The sequence below is a fragment of the Lepidochelys olivacea genome (assembly GCF_965140295.1).
Source record: "Lepidochelys olivacea isolate rLepOli2 genome assembly, chromosome: 2".
NCBI classification, from domain to species: domain Eukaryota; kingdom Metazoa; phylum Chordata; order Testudines; family Cheloniidae; genus Lepidochelys; species Lepidochelys olivacea.
Window position 1 is genome coordinate 106,066,406 of NC_140412.1, and position 20,449 is coordinate 106,086,854.

The 20,449-nt window shown below is 44.4% G+C and overlaps 1 protein-coding gene across 1 annotated transcript in view; it reads right to left on the reverse strand.

Annotated features, from left to right (window-relative positions):
• Window positions 1–8,378: 8,378 nt before the first annotated feature.
• The window catches only part of SCGN (secretagogin, EF-hand calcium binding protein), a 52,466-nt gene continuing 40,395 nt past the window's right edge, over window positions 8,379–20,449 (reverse strand). The window contains exons 7-11 of the mRNA XM_084619137.1: window positions 17,782–17,837; window positions 16,212–16,257; window positions 16,054–16,113; window positions 15,289–15,357; window positions 8,379–9,053 (exon numbers count right to left, since the gene is read on the reverse strand). Of these exons, the coding sequence (XP_084475263.1) occupies window positions 8,925–9,053; window positions 15,289–15,357; window positions 16,054–16,113; window positions 16,212–16,257; window positions 17,782–17,837 (360 nt within the window). The 3' untranslated portion in view covers window positions 8,379–8,924. The remainder of the gene's footprint in view (window positions 9,054–15,288; window positions 15,358–16,053; window positions 16,114–16,211; window positions 16,258–17,781; window positions 17,838–20,449) is intronic.

Sequence of the window (20,449 nt, forward strand, 5' to 3'; positions counted from 1 at the left end):
AGCAAAGGGAAAAATATTACTCTCCATGAAATAATGTGAACAAATATTTTTGCTCATTTGCAGACAGAGGATGCACTGAATTATCAAACATGGCAAGATCCTACTGGTATATTTCAACATATTTACTGTAGTTAAAGCATCATAATACATATGATCTTAAGTTTATGTAGTTAGGATTTGACAATTTGAAGGTCTTTTCATATAGTCATTCAAATATGACTTGAAATAGCCCCCATATGCTAATATGGAAGGGAATCTAAATTCCATGTAAAAATACTCTGCATTTAAGTGATAACAAATGGCTAAATCAGATCATGGAGAGAAGTTGGCATGCTGCCTCCATCTGTATCTGTAGTTCCCAGGGGAGGGGGGAGGATTGCCAAAAGAACTGCAGCTGAAACTGTGACTAAATGAAATGCCTAGGGGTGCTCATCATTTTAGTGAGACTAGAAAGGAGTCTCTGCAGGGAGGCGAATGTGTCCTTTTCATGATAAAAAGAAGTATGAAAAGATCTGCTTGCCACGATATAATTTCAGCTCATTGCTTTGTTCACCGGGGGGTTAAAAGAAGAGCATATTCTGTGTACTTTTGTGAAAGACAACTCATTAACTATTGCTATTGTGAGATTTGTAATATGGTCCCAATACCGCTCCATTTTATTCCACTCTGGCCTGATTATCGTGGATCTGAAGAGCTGTGGGGACAGAGTCCTAGTGCAAATATGGATCTCCCATATGTAAAGTTTGTGTGAAGAACCTTCACAACAACATGTTGTTTTCTTGATTCCATCCCACTCCCACCCACCCCCCATATTTGGTAGTTCTTCCAGGAGCTTCCCAAACCTTTTGTTTTCTTGCTGTCTCCCATCTCTTAGCTCCCAGGCCCCACTAACCAACTGATCATCTGCTCCCCACCAACCAATTCATCCTCTGCTTCCTTACCTAGGGAGGTGGTGGAATCTCCTTCCTTAGAGGTTTTTAAGGTCAGGCTTGACAAAGCCCTGGCTGGGATGATTTAACTGGGAATTGGTCCTGCTTCGAGCAGGGGTTTGGACTAGATGACCTTCTGGGGTCCCTTCCAACCCTGATATTCTATGATTCTATGATTCCCTACTAGCAAATGGAACCTCTATCTGGCCCCAGCCAATTGATCTCGTCCTTTGTCCCTTCTACCCTCCAGCAAAATGACTCTGGGGCCTCTCAACCTCCTGCTCCCGGCACCGTGTGTCTCAGCCACACCCTGAATTCAATCTGTTCCTCCCTCAGATTACTCCCAGGCTTCCTTCCAGGCAGTGGTTCTGAGCATCTCCTCCCTACCTCCTCTCCCAGTCTGCACAGGGATAGGAGCCAGCCGTTTCCAGGCACACCCCTTCTTGGGCACAGGCAGGGAAGGTGCGGGCGGGGGGCACTTGCCCTACTCCTGCTGTGACCTCATTGGTGCTCTAACAGACCAATGGGGATGCATGTGGTACAACAGCCACAGGAACACTTAATGTTCCCTTCTCTCATGCACTAGCAGGGGTGCAGCTGGGCAAATGCAGCAGGACAGAAGGCCTGCAAAGAGATGCCTACTGCAGAGAACTCTGGGGTTTCCAGGGAAGGCAGTGAGTGGGGAGAGAGCTTCCCCCATGAACTCCCTCCAATGACAGGCCAAGGTAAGGCATCGGACCGGGGAAGGAGAAGCTGGGTGTGCGGGCAGAAGGGAGTGAGCGTGTCAGGTGGCTGGGTGAGGGGTCAAGGCTTATGTCTCCAGGACAGATTTTGGCAGTTGTTTGGCTGGGGGAAAAGCAGAGTGCTCATCACAGCTGATAGATTAGGGCAGCGAGGGAAAGGGCAGGCCACTATTTTCTTGTCACCCCTTTGTGTGCTGGGGCTGCAGTCCCTACAGCACACAGTCTCGGACTGGCTGTTCTTTATGCAACCCACCTGGACAGCATTTTGGCTAAGACTGGCATCAGGGTTTTGGGCCGGAGCCAGAACACTATTCCAGCTTGCTTTAATTCAGTTTAACCACCTATGGGCAAGGTTTCCATCAATGCCTGGTTCCAGGCTCACAACGCAATACAGAATCAAACACACTTGGAACACAGTAAACCCCAGATGTGATGTCTTGTCCCTTTAAATGTCGGTGCATGCCCCCATCCCCAGTGCAAAGCCTCACTTCTGTGTTGGTTTCTGTTTTGCTCCCTGAGCAGTAAAGGCAACCACAGCAGACAACTGTGTTTCTATCAACGCTCTCTGTGGTGGCAGCTAGCTCTTTCTCTGCTGGGTCCACATATAACATTTGGTGATGCAGGATTTTTATCCCACAAGTGTCCAGTGTTGCCTCTGCCAGAAAATGAAGCAGTAAGCAAATAATACTATTAAAAAAAAGGGAAAAGTTCACCTAGAGGCACAAGGTGACAGACTGTTGCTGGGGCAGTGTGAGCCATCCAGCAAGAGAGGGGAAGTAGGCAAACACCTATAGAACAAAGTAGAAGGACTCTGCAATTACTGACAGAGCTGTTCAAACCGAAGCAGAAAGGAGGAAATTGGCAATTAATGGCAGAACACAAGAGGAGTTTTCTGCCATTTCTGCCTAGCAAGTGCAGAGACAAAGTGGGGGGAGGAACCATATTGATTGACCACATGGCCAGGCTGAGAGACAAACAACTTAGCCTGCACTGAGGACCTATAGCAGCAGACGGCGCCCAAGTACAGCCAAAAGAGGAATTCTGCAGTTTGCTATATAAACATACAGCCAACAGAGGGTGATTGATATAGATAGAGCGGTTACATAAAAAGAATTTCCCAGTGCCAGTGAAGACATCCAGTCGGCATGACGTCCAACGGGAGAGCAGAGAAATGGCAATATTTGTGGGTAGCGTTGGTGAATTTGATGACAACCACGAATCATGGGTGGTGTACCTCAAACGTTTTGAGCAAGTTGTAACCTGCAACACCACTGCAGATGGACAATGAGTTTCAACCTTGCTGACAGTGATGTGTCGAAAGGCATATGGACTACTGCGTGACCTATTGTCTCCAACTGGGCTTGGAACTGCCACGTATGCTGTAATTACTGCAACAATGCAGGAACAGTTTTCGCCTATCCCATCAATGGCAGCAGAACACTATCGGTTCCATCAGTGGCATCAGGGAAGGGGAGAGTCAGTAGCACAGTTCATTGCTGCGCTACGGAAGTTGTCAGAACATTGTCAGTTCAGACAAATACTATGTAATGCCCTGTGTGACCAATTAGTCTCTGGATTACACAAGGACCAGGTCTGGAAGAAGTTAGGGACTGTATCAGCACGTACGTGCGTAGCATTCATGCAAGGTTCATGCACTTGGCAACATTCAGGTCACGCCCGGAGTGTTGTGTAGGAACAGTGCACACACGGCTCCTCTCAAGGGCATGAACCTTGGAATCTCGCCCAGATGACATGAACCGTGGGAAGCCTCCCAGGACTGGGCTCAAGGCCCGAGAGCAAGGAATGCGGTAGATAGAAATTGGTAAATAAGAATGTTAAACAAAGCCAGTGTATTCCTTTTATCTGTTGGAGAATGTAATGCACGGGGGGAGAGAAAGAATAAAGGAGAGGGTGGAAAGCTGACAGGAGCAGCCTGTTGGCAGACCAGCCTGCTTGCTTGCTTAAAGCTTGTCCTGTCTTGTATTTGAACCGCAACATACGTGCAAGAAGGCTGTTGAAGTAGCAGTTGCAATGGGAACTACAGAGAAGGATTCTTTGGGCTTAAGTGTGAACTGAGAAGTTCATCTCATGAATTGGGGAGACAAAGAACCATGGAAATGTAAGGAATTTCCATGTGGCTGTTGGGCACAAACTACACTCACTCAGAAGGTTGTTGTTCAGGACCCTGCCACACCACCATCACCACATTATCCCAAGAGAGTATGAAAAAACAGTTGTGCACCTGAATTTATAAATTGTTTAATGAGTGAATTGCTCTTCCAGGGCAGAATAATCCCTTGCAACTCAAGAGTCTGCAGTAGTCCACACACAACTTTTAGTTAGGTTCTATAAAAAGAAAAGGAGTACTTGTGGCACCTTAGAGACTAACCAATTTATTTGAGCATAAGCTTTCGTGAGCTACAGCTCACTTCATCGGATGCATACTGTGGAAAGTGTAGAAGATCTTTTATACACACAAAGCATGAGAAAATACCTCCCCCCACCCCACTCTCCTGCTGGTAATAGCTTATCTAAAGTGATCACTCTCCTTACAATGTGTATGATAATCAAGGTGGGCCATTTCCAGCACAAATCCAGGGTTTAACAAGAACGTCTGAGGGGGGTGGGGGGTTAGGAAAAAACAAGGAGTAATAGGTTACCTTGCATAATGACTTAGCCACTTGCAGTCTCTATTCAAGCCTAAGTTAATTGTATTCAATTTGCAAATGAATTCCAATTCAACAGTCTCTCGCTGGAGTCTGGTTTTGAAGTTTTTTTTGTTGAAGAATTGCAACTTTCATGTCTGTGATTGCGTGACCAGAGAGATTGAAGTGTTCTCCGACTGGTTTATGAATGTTATAATTCTTGACATCTGATTTGTGTCCATTTATTCTTTTACGTAGAGACTGTCCAGTTTGACCAATGTACACGGCAGAGGGGCATTGCTGGCACATGATGGCATATATCACATTGGTAGATGTGCAAGTGAACAAGCCTCTGATAGCGTGGCTGATGTTATTAGGCCCTGTGATGGTGTCCCCTGAATAGATATGTGGGCACAGTTGGCAACGGGCTTTGTTGCAAGGATAGGTTCCTGGGTTAGTGGTTCTGTTGTGTGGTATGTGGCTGCTGGTGAGTATTTGCTTCAGGTTGGGGTGCTGTCTGTAGGCAAGGACTGGCCTGTCTCCCAAGATTTGTGAGAGTGTTGGGTCATCCTTCAGGATAGGTTGTAGATCCTTAATAATGCGTTGGAGGGGTTTTAGTTGGGGGCTGAAGGTGACGGCTAGTGGCATTCTGTTATTTTCTTTGTTAGGCCTGTCCTGTAGTAGGTGACTTCTGGGAACTCTTCTGGCTCTATCAATCTGTTTCTTCACTTCCGCAGGTGGGTATTGTAGTTGTAAGAATGCTTGATAGAGATCTTGTAGGTGTTTGTCTCTGTCTGAGGGGTTGGAGCAAATGCGGTTGTATCGCAGAGCTTGGCTGTAGATGATGGATCGTGTGGTGTGGTCAGGGTGAAAGCCGGAGGCATGTAGGTAGGAATAGCGGTCAGTAGGTTTCTGGTATAAGGTGGTGTTTATGTGACCATCGTTTATTATGAAGCCACTTCAGTGCAGCATGGTCGGTTTGCAGGTGGAAACGCCGTCCCCAAACATATGGGCGTAGCTTTTCCAGAGCGTAGACAATGGCGTAACATTCTTTTTCACAGACTGACCAGTTGCTTTCCCTCTCAGACAGTTTTTTGCTGAAAAACACTACAGGGTGGAACTCTTGATCAGGTCCTTTCTGCATTAAAACTGCTCCCACACGACGCTCGGACGCATCTGTGGTTACTAGGAATGGTTTGTCAAAGTCTGGGGCCCTTAGTACAGGGTCAGACATGAGTGTCGCTTTAAGCTTGTTAAAGGCCTTCTGACACTTTTCGGTCCACTGAACGGCATTTGGATGTTTCTTTTTGGTTAGATCTGTCAGTGGGGCGGCGATTTGGCTGTACTGCGGTACAAATTGTCTGCAAGGTAACCTATTTCCCCTTGTTTTTTCCTAACCCCCCCTCCCCCCAGACGTTCTTGTTAAACCCTGGATTTGTGCTGGAAATGGCCCACCTTGATTATCATACACATTGTAAGGAGAATGGTCACTTTAGATAAGCTATTACCAGCAGGAGAGTGGGTTTGTGTGTGGGGGTGGGGGGGCGGTGAGAAAATCAAGTTGGGCCATTTCCAGCACAAATCCAGGTTTTCTCACCGCCCCCCCACCCCCACACACAAACCCACTCTCCTGCTGGTAATAGCTTATCTAAAGTGACCACTCTCCTTACAATGTGTATGATAACAAGTTGGGCCATTTCCAGCACAAATCCAGGTTATCATACACATTGTAAGGAGAGGTTTCAGAATAACAGCCGTGTTAGTCTGTATTCGCAAAAAGAAAAGGAGTACTTGTGGCACCTTAGAGACTAACCAATTTATTTGAGCATAAGCTTTCGTGAGCTACAGCTCACTTCATCGGATGCATACTGTGGAAAGTGTAGAAGATCTTTTCATATACACACAAAGCATGAAAAAATACCTCCTCCCACCCCACTCTCCTGCTGCTAATAGCTTTTTCACGCTTTGTGTGTATAAAAGATCTTCTACACTTTCCACAGTATGCATCCAATGAAGTGAGCTGTAGCTCATGAAAGCTTATGCTCAAATAAATTGGTTAGTCTCTAAGGTGCCACAAGTACTCCTTTTCTTTTTGTAATTTTAAGGTTATTCAATACCACGTTTCAGAATTTTTTTTTACAGAGACTTTTTTAACCCAGAACAGGAAAAAATATTTATATATAAATCTGTACAAAGAAACAGAAATAAATTGGCATAGCATGGCATGTTATCTCTTGCTGTTTGTTGAATAAATTACAGGGTGAAAAGGATCAGGACAAAGAACTTCAGTAAAGATGAACTATTATGTAGTTTGGGTAATTAGAGCAGTGCTGTTATATTAGACTTTGGAAGATTTTTCATTTTAGAGTAAAATTTTGTTAAAGCTAGGGCCAAATTCTATCTCATTTATACCAGTGTAAATGAGGAGTAATGTCAGTGGTGTTAAACTAGTATATGATCAGAATTAGCCTCCTAGCATATAAACATTTCAACAGCATCATAAAGCTGGATGTTTAAACATATGAAACAGTGCAAGATCATGGTGCAGAAATATCTCTGATATTAAAATAATGGAAAACTAGATTAAGAAAGTAATAGTAATACATGATAATAGAAAGAGAGCCAGAAAGACAAAGAGTGAAAGGAAAGGGATAATTATTTTGGTTGATGAACCTTAGTCCCTTGGAAATATGATGGAATGGTGGTTGGTTATGTCCTGTATTATGTTTTGTAGAAAATTATTAAAGACCATGATAACTCATATATCACGTACAGCATGCTTACAGGTTTCTTAGCTATTGAGCTTTCTGTCTGTTGTCATGCAACATGATCACAGATTGTTCATCAGATGAATGAATATGGATGTGGATAACAGTGCATCTCTATTCTTGTAAGACATGATTTCTTGTTTACTGCTTTCCATGAAACACTGTTAAAACTCAGTTATTATTGTTGTGATTCCATGTTGTTGTCAGAATGATAATAATCAGATTTGAGAGTTAAGGTCCTGATCTACCAAAACACTGAAGGACACGAATAAACACACCTCTGTTCAGCAAAGTACTGAAGCATATGAGTAATCCCATTGAAATCAGTAGGACTTAACGTTGACTTATTAAAGGTCATTTCTGTAAATAGTATATGAAGGAACAGAATCATACCATTCCAGTTCTTTGCAATGTGCAAAGTGCATTGTAGATCTAGTGAACTTCCACTTACAGGGGAAATCATGCCTCCTTGGATATGGCAGATCCTCAGTGCAACAGAACTACAGAGGTTATACTGAACACGTCTCCTCAGCTGGTTTCTCTTTGCAAATAAAGAGGGGATTATTCGAAGGGAGAGCAGACAGTGTATTGTGGGTATGATCAGTGCATCACTGACCACATGTATCCACTGGTTGGTTCCCCTGAAATGGAAGATCACAGAGTGCAACAGATGCTATGGCCCTAAGGCTCCAATAGTGTCACGGAGGCCATGGAGGGAGGGATTTAGTTCCCAGTTCAGCAAAGCATGTAAACTCATGGTTAAGACCCACTGATTTAAAAAAATAAAGTTCAGGTTGAGCAAGTGCTTTGCTGACTCTGAGCCTTAGTCTCCTTAATGGGAAACTCTGCACAAAGCCATTTTACTTAGATTTGTGTCAAACAAAGGATTTGGCCCAGAGTGAAATTATTTTGTGCAGTGATTTCTCTGTGAGAAGTTTCCACTGTACTCTGTTGTCTGGCATACTTAAAGCTAAGGCTTGACAAATCCACTAGGGCTCATCCTACTCTAGATTGTCGCAGTATTTTATGAAGGCAGTAATGGAATGGTGTTCCCCATTTTTGATCAGTTGGTATGTTTATGGATATGGACATTGTTTATAAAAAATGCACAGGCCCCACAGGTAATTTCTTCTACTGAACCATGTGAATCTTTCCACTTGATGTGCTCAGTATAAATACTGTGAGATGACAGATAGCATATACATAGTATAGTATGACTATCAAACTGTGATGTATGGTTGCCCATAAGTAATGCATAAGCACCAATCTTATCGTATTTTCTTAATTGCTGTTTTTATTCTTGCACAAATAAACTGCAATCCATCCAGTATTATAATGTTGTATGCACAAGTAAAGCACAATGCTCATGTTTAGAAATATCGTGACTTCACATAGAAGGCAGTCATCATAAAAATCAGACAATGAAAGCAGCTACAGCATGAGAGCACTAATCTTACATTTTAAGGAAAGACTCATCCTACTCCAAGAACTGATTGTGGCAGTATTTTATGAAGGAAGTAATGGAACGACATCTCCATTTTTGATAAACTGGTATGTCTGTGGATATGGACATTATTTGTAAAAAATACAGAGGCCCCACACGTAATTTCTTCTACTGAACAATGTGAATCTAGTTATTGAACTGAAAGGCCCTTCATGCATTCTCCACTCCGTGGCATCCTGGTGCAAATGCACTTTCATTACAGCAGTGAGGTGCCTATATCTTCCACGTTCAGCCCTATCACACAGATTGTTAACACAGGACTGAAAGAGTTCTACCAGCAACAGCAAGTTCTTACAAAGAAAACATTGCAAACAATAGGTGAAGCACATTCAAATCTATGGGTTCATTTTAAGCCCAAGACACAAGGCTAGTTCAGATTTTTGAATTTTTCCGTCCTTGTTCATATCACAGTGATGCAGCAGAATCTGACGGAACTTATCCAGGTCCACACCACTAATGCTGGGCTGGAGACAAAAGAAAGAATCATTGTTGGGAGAGAAAATCTCTAAGTAATTTTTCTAACAACATGTGTCAATGGGAATTCCAGAATGACTGAAGCACATGCAACACATTGAGGGAGGAGATACAAATGAAGTGGACAGAAGGATGAGGGAAAGGTCTTGTGGATCTACGTAGGTACAGTGGGTTTAATTAGATTTAAGGGAGTCTAAATAAGGAAGTCTAACATAATTTCTGTATTTCGCCCAGAGCATAAGTGACTGATAAGAACGTAAGAATTGCCATACTGGGTCAGACCAAAGGTCCATCTAGCCCAGTCTTCCGACAGCGGCCAATGCCAGGTGCCCCAGAAGGAATGAACAGAACGGGTAATCACCAAGTGATCCATCCCATGTTGCCCATTCCCAGCTTCTGGCAAACAGAGGCTAGGGACACCATCCCTGCCCATCCTGGCTAATAGCCATTGATGGACCTATCCTCCAGGAATTTATCTAGTTCTTTTTGAACCCTGTTATAGTCTTGGCCTTCACAACATGCTCTGGCAAGGAGTTCCACAGGTTGACTGTGTGTTGTGTGGAAAAATACTTCCTTTTGTTTTCAACCTGCTGCCTATTAATTTCATTTGGTAGCCCATCATTCTTGTGTTACGAGAAGGACTAAATAACACTTCCTTATTTCAGAGTAGTTTCTCCACACCAGTCATGATTTTATAGACTTCTATCATATGCCCCCCTTCATCGTCTCTTTTCCAAGCTGAAAAGTCTCAGTCTTATTAATCTCTCCTCATATGGCAGCTGTTCCATACCCCTAATAATTTTTGTTGCCATTTTCTGAACCTTTTCCAATTCTAATATATCTTTTTTGAGATGGGGCGACCACATCTGCACGCAGTATTCAAGATGTGGGTGTACCATGGATTTATATAGAGGCAACATGATATTTTCTGTCTTATTATCTATCCCTTTCTTAATGATTCCCAACATTCTGTTAGCTTTTTTGACTGCTGCTGCACATTGAGTGGATGTTTTCAGAGAACTATTCACAATGACTCCAAGATCTCTTTCTTGAGTGGTAACAGCTAATTTATACCTCATCATTTTATATGTATAGTTGGGCTTATACTTTCCAATGTGCATTACTTTGCATTTATCAACACTGAATTTTATCTGCCATTTTGTTGCCCAATCACCCAGTTTTGAGAGATCCTTTTGCAGCTCTTCGCAGTTTGCCTGGGCCTTAACTATCTTGAGTAGTTTTGTATCATCTGAAAATTTTGCCACCTCACTGTTTACCCCTTTTTCCAGATCATTTATGAATATGTTAAATAGGACTGGTCCCAGTACAGACCCCTGGGGGATACCACTATTTACCTCTCTCCATTCTGAAAACTGACCATTTATTCCTACCCTTTGTTTCCTATCTTTTAACCAGTTACCATGAGAGAACCTTCCCTCTTATCCCATGACTGCTTACTTTGCTTAAGAGCCTTTGGTGAAGGACCTTGTCAAAGGCTTTCTGAAAATCTAAATACGCTATATCCACTGGTTCCCCCTTGTCCACATGCTTGTTGACCCCCTCAAAGAATTCTAGTAAATTAGTGAGGCATGATTTCCCTTTACAAAAAACATGTTGACTATTCCCCAACAAATTATGTTAATCTATATGTCTGACTATTTTGTTCGTTACTATAGTTTCAACCAGTTTGCCCAATACTGAGGTCAGGCTTACCAGCCTGTAATTGTCGGGGTCACCTCTGGAGTCCTTTTTAAAAATTGGTGTCACATTAGCTATCCTCCAGTCATTTGGTACAGAAGCTGATTTAAATGATAGTTTAGTTATTAGTCCCAGGGCCAGATTAAGGCAGGGACTTTAGGGGTTGCAGCCCAGGGCCCTGGCTCAAGGGGGACCCTGCAAAAATAAATCACAGGCAGCGATCTCCAACTCTGGGCCAGTCCTGTGGCGCAGCAGGGCTCAGGAAGGCTGCCTGCATGCCGTGGCCCCACGCCACTCCTGGAAGCAGCTGGCTGCTAGCACATCTCTGTGGCCCCAGGCCCGAAGGGGGGAGGGGGCAGGTGGCTCTGCACGCTGCCCCCACCCTCAGCACCGTCCCCGCAGTGCCCATTGGCCGGGAACCAGCCAATGGGAGCTACGGGGGCGTCGCTTGCAGGCACAGGCAGCGCATGGAGACATGCTGTCCCTCTCCTGCCACGGGCCACAAAGACGTGCTAGCAGCCAGCTGCTTCCAGGAGCAGCTTGGGGCTTTGGCAGGCAGGCAGGCAGGCAGGCCACCAGCCAGGAGCCGCCTGTGGTAAGCGCCTCCTGGCTGGAGCCTACACCTCACACCGCCTCCTTCACCCCAACCTCCTGCCCCTGATGAGAATCCCCCTCCTACACCCAAACTCCCTCCCAGACCCCGCACTCCCTCCTGCACCCCAATCCCCTGCCCCTGTACTTAAACATTTTTTTGCTATTACTTTTTCAGTCTTTGGCTAGCTGTACTTCAGATTCTTTTTTGGCCTTCCTAATTATATTTTTACACTTCATTTGCCAGAGTTTATGCTCCTTTCTATTTTCCGCACTAGTATTTAACTTCCATTTTTTAAAGGGTGCCTTTTTGCTTCTCACTGCTTCTTCTACTTTGTTGTTTAGCCATGGTGGCTCTTTTTTGGTTCTCTTACTATGTTTTTTAATATGGGGTATACACTTAAGTTGAGCCTCTATTATGGTGACTTTAAAAAGTTTCCATGCAGCTTGCAGGGATTTAACTTTTGGTGCTGTAATTTCTGTTTAAAAAACCTCCTCATTTTTGTGTAGTCTCCCTTTCTGAAATTAAATGCTAAAGTGTTGGGCTGCTGTGGTGTTTTCCCTGCCACAAGGATGTTAAATGATCTAGGATCACACAGCAAAACATGCTGCGAAGCTGTGCACAGAACCCAGCTCTCCTGACTCCCAATCCTGTACTTTAACCCTGTTTTTTTGCACAAACATTGTGCCTTGTGGAATGTGTGTGATAGATAAATATTCTCTAAGTTAGTACTATGTGCCAGACTAATTCTATTGCTCTAAACAATCCTGAAATACCATGGGCTGGCTAACACACTTTAGAAGACTTAGTTTAATGGCTACATTTCCATTGTATTGCAATAGTGCTGTATCATTTCTTTGCATTAACATCTTTCTTTTGTTCTCACAGTCTCACAATGAGAACAGAATTTGTGGTGTCAAAAATATCAGATTCAGCCATGGTTACAAAGAGGAAGATGATGATGAAGAAATCCCTTGAGGGAAGAATGTTCCCACAGCACATGACCAAGTGTCTTCTTTTCTTTGTTTCAGTCATTGTCCTGGTTACTAAGGTCTTCACAACCTTTTCAGGCACCGTGGCAAATGTGGAAAACAGGTTATTGAAAGCGTATCTGCTCATCTGAGACCAATTTACAAAAGTACATTTTATATATTTCCATGGATAAGTGGTATCTGCTATTTTCGTTGTTGTTGTGGTTGTTGTTATTGGCTACACATACACAAGGCTAAAAGGCAGCCAACAGTTAACTGTGTGTAAATGGTGGGATGAAAAAGATTGAGAGTTGATGGAGTACAGGTTATGGAAGAACAAGAACTGATGTTCATCAGCCTTTCAGATATTGAAAGGCAGATGGCATCATATCCAATCCATATGGTTAGTCTCTGGATACGCACAGTCAATATAAAAGACTAGTTCTGATTCTTAACTGATATAAGATACGCTCCTGATTAACTACACTTTATTATAGGAGGAGCTGGTAACAACCCCCCTATATTTAGGCTGCCTAGCACTTTCCATTATAAAGAATACCTGGGACCTTTTCTTTGAGAAGCTTCCCCACCTCCATTGTTTGCAGAACACCTTTGATATTTGGCAGGGGAAATCCTCTTGGGCTACACAAGTGCCTTTTCTTTCTCTCAGGACACGCCATTCAGAATTTGCTGAGGTACAAAGTGTTAAAACTGCCAATTCCTTTCTCTCTCTGACATTCCTCAGGAAAGTTTTGGTAACATGCCAAAGTCATTGCACATTCCCAGGCTGGACCAAAGCAGCAGTACCAGCACATGCTGCAATGGGAACACCAGCAAAGTACTGGACTAACTGTAGGTAGAGGAAGGGGGAAGGGAAGACTGGTCAGGCAGGCTCCCTCTCTATTAACTTCTTGATCCAGAGCACAGCCCCAGTGGTCCATTTACGTCCTTTCCCTTAGGTTTACCACATGGGTCAGGAGCTCCCCCAACTCCTGGGAGGGAAGAGACAGACAGACTGGCTGGGCTTCCTTCAGCCATCCACCAAAACCCAGCACATGGCACCAAAAGCCATTCCCCCCTCTGGGGACAACACATAGGACAGGAGTTCTCCAAACTCCAGGGGTGGGGAACACGTAGAGCACTCGGCCAAGCTGGGCTTCCCCCACAACCATTCTCAAACAACCTTCCCTTGCTGCCAGCAAATACAGTTAGCCCTGTAGCTCAAGTAGGAGCAGTCTGTGCTGCAATGCTGAAAGTTCAAACTCTGATGATGATTCTAAACTGGGGTAGCTCTTAGCTGAAGCATATCTCAAATGCAGTTTCATATGGAAAGCCTCTAAGGGTCCGTCTACACAGTGAGTCTCAGAGTCCAGGTCAACTGACTTGGGCTTGTGGAACTCGTGCTATAGGGCTAAAAATAGCAGTCTAGACGTTTGGGCTTGGGCTGGAGCCTGGGCTCCCAGACCCTCCTGCCTTGTCAGGTCTCAAAGCCGGGGCTCCAGCCTGAGCCCAAACATCTACACTGCTATTTTTAGCCCCATAGCATGAACCTGAGTCAACTGACCTGGGCTCTGAGACTTGCTGCCGTGTTTTTTTTTGCAGTGTAGACATACCCTAAGGTTGCCAAGATTGAAACTGTGTTGGTCAAAATCAACAGTTCAAATTGCACCTGGAAACGAAATGGAAGTCAGTGCAGTTATAATCTGCTGTCTGTGAGATGCACCAGTAAACAGGCAGGGCATTGCCTGCACTAGCTGAAGAGTCCAGATGATTTTCACATGTAGCTCTATGCAGAACACATATGTACTAATTCAATATGGAGATAGCAAAGACATGGACAATTATGGCAAGGGCCACATCTAAAGAAAAGATTATCACTTTCCTGGCAAGCACAAATGGAATCTGAATCTGTGCTACACTTAAGTTTTTCTGATATAACTATGTTGGTTAGGAGAGTGAAAAAAAATCACTCTCCTAACTGACATAGACATGTCTGTAAAAGCCCTCGTGTAGATGCAGTTATACTACAAAAAAGTGCTTTTGCTGGCATAGCTTGCTTATTTCATTCACCGAAGCTATACCAGCAAAAGCTCTCTTTAGCTGGTATAAACTGGTCCCCACTATGGCAGTTTGCCAGGATAGCTATATCAGCAAACCATTTTTAGTGTAGACAAGGTCTTGACCAGGGTTGCACATCCAATAACACCTGAAGACTTGATTAACATCCCCTCCCCCACTGGACTGCAAACCACAGTAATAAAAGGTGGGTAAGATCCTGTAATTGAAGGAAGTGATGTAATCTCCACCATTTCCTCTGGTTGTTCTACCCACCTACTACCATCACCTCAGTGTTACCTGGAGCAAATGTCATTTCAAATCAACATTTGAAACATTCTGTGTGATTTGGTTTGGCCACCAAATCGAAAAAATCAATTATTCACTCACTCTACTTATGACTTCACTGGGAACTGAACATTCAGCACCTCATAGGATTGGGCTCCTTTGCACTCATAATAGAACTGATAAGAAAAGACATAGCCAGGTACTGTCTATGCAGGATTCCCCTCTTTCCCCCTTACCTCTGACAGCTAAATCAGTGCCCTTCAATCATTGAATCCTACATGAACTTGACCAAAGAAAAAAGTGTGTATATGTACCAGTCAGAGACTGAACCTTCAACTAGTGTTTGTCAAACTGCATTGTCTGTCTAATTTAGAACATAAACTATCTTAGGTGTCTATTAAGAAGAAACTGCTGGTCATTTTGAATTATACCAGACTGTATGTCTGACAGTGTTAGTGTGACTTGGACAAATGTCCAATAGTGTTCATGCTGAGACCATGAAATTAATTTCATCTTATGACTAAATCTGATTCCAGATTTTCAAAGGTTTGTGCAAATCAGGAACATGTCATTCCTATAAAAAATACGGGAAACAATAAATGCAAAGAATCCTGAAGCCACCTTGACAAGCTCCATCATATCTTTGACAAACCCATCCACTTCTGGACCTTCCAGTGCTCCTGTTTTACTCTGAAAGACAGAGGAAACATTAAAGGCATTTCACCAAGTCAGAAATATAGTAATATTTTCTACCCATCAGGTCCCCCAAAACTCTATGTATCCATAAAATCCTATCCCCCAAACCATCACCTGTGATTTCTCCTCTCCCCTCCAACTGTGGTGACATCTTCCCTCAGCTGTTTGTGAGGCTCTGTGGTGACTACCCTACAAGTCCTGTGAAGGCAGGAAATGGCACTGAAGTGCCGCTTTCCAAGTGAGATAGGACAATTAGGGAATTCAGTCTCTACTGTGCCCCACTGGTGCTGCAGTCAAAAGAGCTATGAATGGGGTTTTGAAGGTGGCATTCTGTTTGATGGGGTGAGACATGCATGTGGTGCAAAACTGCTTGAAGGGCCCAGAGCTAAGGCCAGCATTGCTTCTGTGATTCTATAAACACTGCTTCCCCTGAACAATGGAGCATCACCCAATGAGGGATAGCTCAGTGGTTTGAGCATTAGCCTGCTAAACCCAGGATTGTGAGCTCAGTCCTTCAGGGGGCCATTTAGGGATCTGGGGCAAAAATTGGGGGTTGGTCCTGCTTTGAGCAGGGGGTTGGACTAGATGACTTCCTGAGGTCCCTTCCAACCCTGATATTCTATGAATGTGAGCGCAAGTCCAGATGTGCCACTTAAACTGCAGTGTAATAAAACACCCCACAGAACTCACAACATCGTAGTGTGCAAAGATTTTCTCAAAATCGTTCTTCCTTTCTTCTGTACTACAAGCCTGAATGCAGGGGAAAAAATGATAATGGGTTGAGGTAAGGCTGAGTTATCTCAGCTGAAGAAAGCAGAATGAATGCATTAGAAAATAGTGCTACTTACATCCATCTTAAATTGAAGGAGGAAATTTTCCTGAAGTGCCAAAATCCTAAAGGGAGAGATCTAAATTATGATCTTTTTGGTTATCGCATTAGTTCTACTTGTCCAGAAGGCAAAATTGTAGGTTATAGCAGTCTTAAGAAGGAGGTACTTTCAGAGAGATCTATGGGTGATGTGACCATAAATCCCTCTCTGTTTGTGGGGAGTTGTAGTACGAATCCTTTGGCTCACTGCTCTGAAAATGGACTTCTTTATGTTAATGACCTTTACAGAACATTTCCAGTGGTAGGACTAGTGGAGGCAGTTAGCCTTAAAAGTGAGAGCTACTGTCCAGTTACTCCTCTGTAACTGGATTGCTGCACTGAATTAAAGGAAATTCTCTCTCTAGCTCTTTAAAGTGGAATCAGTGGAATACATATATGACACAGAGAGAGAGAGAGAGATCTTCTCATGGATGAATTCCCTGGTTGTGAAAGTGAAGGGCAAAGTAATACTGTCTTGAGCACTGACAATGTACAAATTTCCCCTTAAAGCACTACTAAAAGCCCTTCTTTCCAGCTACTATTCCAGCTCTGGGATTCTCCTGAGCACAGGATGCCAATTATGTCAAATTGTGCCCTCACTGGAGGTTTTGGGATGTGACAAATGACAAATGTTCACTCTAAGCTGGAGGGAATCTACTAAACTCATTTTACTAAGAGTCAGCTAGCATATGTGTTATCAGCAGACCACTTACAGAGCCATATCTAAGAGGAAGCTGGAATAATGGCCTCCCTATGGTATTTTTCATTCTCTCTCTCTCTCTCAATGTGTGTCTCAGAAAGTAAAGTATTAAAGAATTCTGGGTTATTATTCTCAGCTAAATGTTAATGGAAAGCATTAAAGGATTCTGGAGTGCATGGATAGAGGTGAGGTCAAGGCACAAGTGAATATATATATATATATATATACACACACATACATACAGACAGACACATACACTTTGTAGTGGCTGAAAAGGTGCTTCAAAGGAGGTAACATAGCAGCTAAGGAAAAGTATTAAAAGATTCTGGACTGTGTATAGAGCTGCAGGCAAGGCATAGCTGAATATATATATAAAATAAATAAATAAATAAATAAATACATTTTCTCCTCATTAAGAGACAGCTTTAAGTATGCATGTTACAAGGGAGGCACTTTATATATATCTATATGGGCAGAGGTGACATCAAGGCACCTCTCTCTACATATTTAGTTATTCCTTGACTGCACTTCTATATACACAGTCCAGAACCTTCTAATACTTTCCATCTGCTGCCATGTCACCTCCTTTGAAGCACCTCTTCAGCCAGTACAAAGTATTCTAGGGCATGTTAGAGAGGGGGAGGCAAATCCTGGCATTCCTTAGAGCTCTAATGCATCAGGCACTTGGATGCTGTGGTGATGGGGACCATGCTATAGAAACACCTAGACTGCCTAATGTCACTTGAAACATAGGAAGAATTCAAACTCAGGCCTCTGCTGTATAAACCATCAGCTTGCCCAGGTCTGCTGCTAGGAGCCACTAAATCATAACAGTACCATTAATATCTACCTTGCCAAGTCATTCAGATCCAGTCGTCCATCTTTATTTTTGTCAAAGATCTTCATCTAAAATCAAGACGACAAAATTGCCAAAATATAGTAACACAGAGAGCTGGGTAAGAAGATACAAACATAGAATGGCTTAGAAAAATTACACTGTGCCCTTCCCACTGTAAGGAGAGCAGAGAAGAGGGAATGCAATATTGCCCAAGTCCCCAAGAGGTGTGCTGACTACCCTAGCACACCACCTATACATCTCCTATGGTGCAGCATGCTCCTCCCATTTCTGATCAGCAGGGGAGGGGGAGGAGAATGCCTACTTCTTCATACCAATCCCTTTTGTCATGACCCACAGGTCTCAAACCAGGGCCTGCAAGGGTCATGGGAGCAGCCATGTTCCAACCCTCCACCTGGCAGCCTGCTGGCAATAGTTTACCTGAAACCCATGAAGCCCAGCCCAGTGTGAGGCTCTGCCCCGAGGTCTGAGTGGTTGAGTCCCTGAGTGGCTGATGGACCTGCTGGCCTTACTTAAGCTAGCATCAGGAACAGGAAGCCATCTGAACAACTGGGTTTCAGCTTGGTCCAGACTGTGCCCCCTGTGCTTCCTGCTAGCTATATCTGCTCCTGCTTCCCCCGATTGATCTCCTGGCATTCTGACCCAGCTTGATCTCCTGGCATCTAACGTGTGATTTTCGACTGCCAGTTTGTCTGTCTCCTGCCTCTGACCTCCCAGTATCCCGACCCAGCCGACTCTTGACTCCTGTCTCAAGATTGTGGACTCTGGCTTCGACTTCTAGGTTTGGCTGCCCACAACCCAGCCATGACACCTTGCTGGTAACTCGGAGCATGGAATACTGCCCATCTAAGGTGCAGGCACCTTTCCCACTTCCTTGTGTGGGATTTTGGCCCCAGCCCTGCCCCTTCCACCTGAGTCCCCGTCCCTTCCAGGGACGCAGAGCCATCCCCCTCCCACCGCCTTGCCCCGGACCCTGGCCGCCCTGTGTACCGGTAAGTCATTTAAGTTATTTTCACCCCTGCTCTTGTGTCAGCAAGAATCTCAATATAGTGTCCCTCTTTCAGGGTCCTTACATTTTTAAATACAGGCCCAATAGCACAATACACTGCGATACATCAAATAGGGAACCCATAGGTCTCTTTGGGGATTTCAGCCTCCATGACCACTAAATCTTTGGCTTCTCTATGAGACTGAAATAAACATACTAATTAATACCAATTGTGATGGCAATTTATGTGATCGGGACATGTGACTGTGACCTTAAGAAGTGGATTGAGGCCAATAACTCATTGTGCATAGGTCAAGCCAAGCCACTAATTACTTTTTCATTCATGTGTCTTCTAAAGTCTCCTTGCCTTCCAGGATGCCCTCAAGCAGTACATAATATAAAACATAAAATAAGAATAAAAAACCCTCCTGACTGTAGTTATTCCCTCATCTGGGCTTTCCAGTGTGTGTTGTCTACCTTGTGTCTGTTTGACTTAGATGACAAGAGCCCTAGAGTAGAAAATGTCTTTTGTGTGTGTCTTCAAATAGCCATGACCTGTGTTCATGACTACTACTATGGGCTAGATTAGAATTGGTGACCTAGACGTGAAAGGATCCCTAGCCCATTGCCAATCTCCTGAGCAGTTTGGTCCCCTCTTAATTTTAATTTGGAGCTAAAATTTAAATTTTATTGACTTTAAATGTGTATTTTCTAACTAATCAGAATAATTTCTTTCCTTTTGCTTCCAGCTCCCCCATCCGCCTCCTTTCTCTTAGCTCTGCCTTTGCCAAACCAAGAAAAACTCTCAGGAGCAGTGCCAGCCTCTTCCCAGGTGTGTGTGTGATGTGGGCTAGACAGAAAATTGCAGGGGCTGCACTTTACATCTTGTGGGCACACATATGGGAGCACTGAAGCACACATGGGAAGGGGCCTGAAGCTGACCTGGCCTCCAGACCTGCAGCTTGAGGACAGCTCTCCACACCTCACACCTCCCGCCCTGCAACACAGCTCAGCTCAGTGCCTGGCAAGCCTGCTACTGGTGCCCTCAGACTGCCACAGTGGTGGGACTGGACCCCTCATGGTGTCTGCTGGCCCCTACCCACCCCACTAACAGCAGCAGCATCCCCTGAGCTCCCAACTCTGCCACAGCCTCCCATCCCTGTGCCACCCTTACAGCATGCAGTGTCCTGCACTGGGCTGAGCGTTACCACTCCACCACGTGGCAGTCCCCACCTTGCATGATGCCTGCTTGTCTGGAACTCCACCCCCACCCACACTTCCTCTGTTTGGGGCTCTCCACCCCTTGTCCATGTTCCCTATTTCCTAACCATGCCCCCCTTCCTCTGTCAGTGTTGCCCTCTCCCCTATGCATCCTTCGCCTGCTGTGATTCCCCTCCCCTAACCAAGGCCCTCCTCCCCCCTCCGTGATCCCCCTCCCCTATGAATGCTTCCCCTTTCCCCGTCTGTGATCCCCTTCCCTTATGCACACTCCTCCCAATCTCTCTCCCGGCATGCTCCCTCCTCCCATTTGTTGTTATTTCCATGCCCCCACCCCTTCCCCGTGCTCAATATGTCACCCTTACTTCTCTGCTGCTGCTGATGGCAGCACTGCCTTCAGAGCTGGGTGCCTGGCTAGCTGCTGCCGCTTTCTCCACTTTGCCTTCAAAGCTGGGT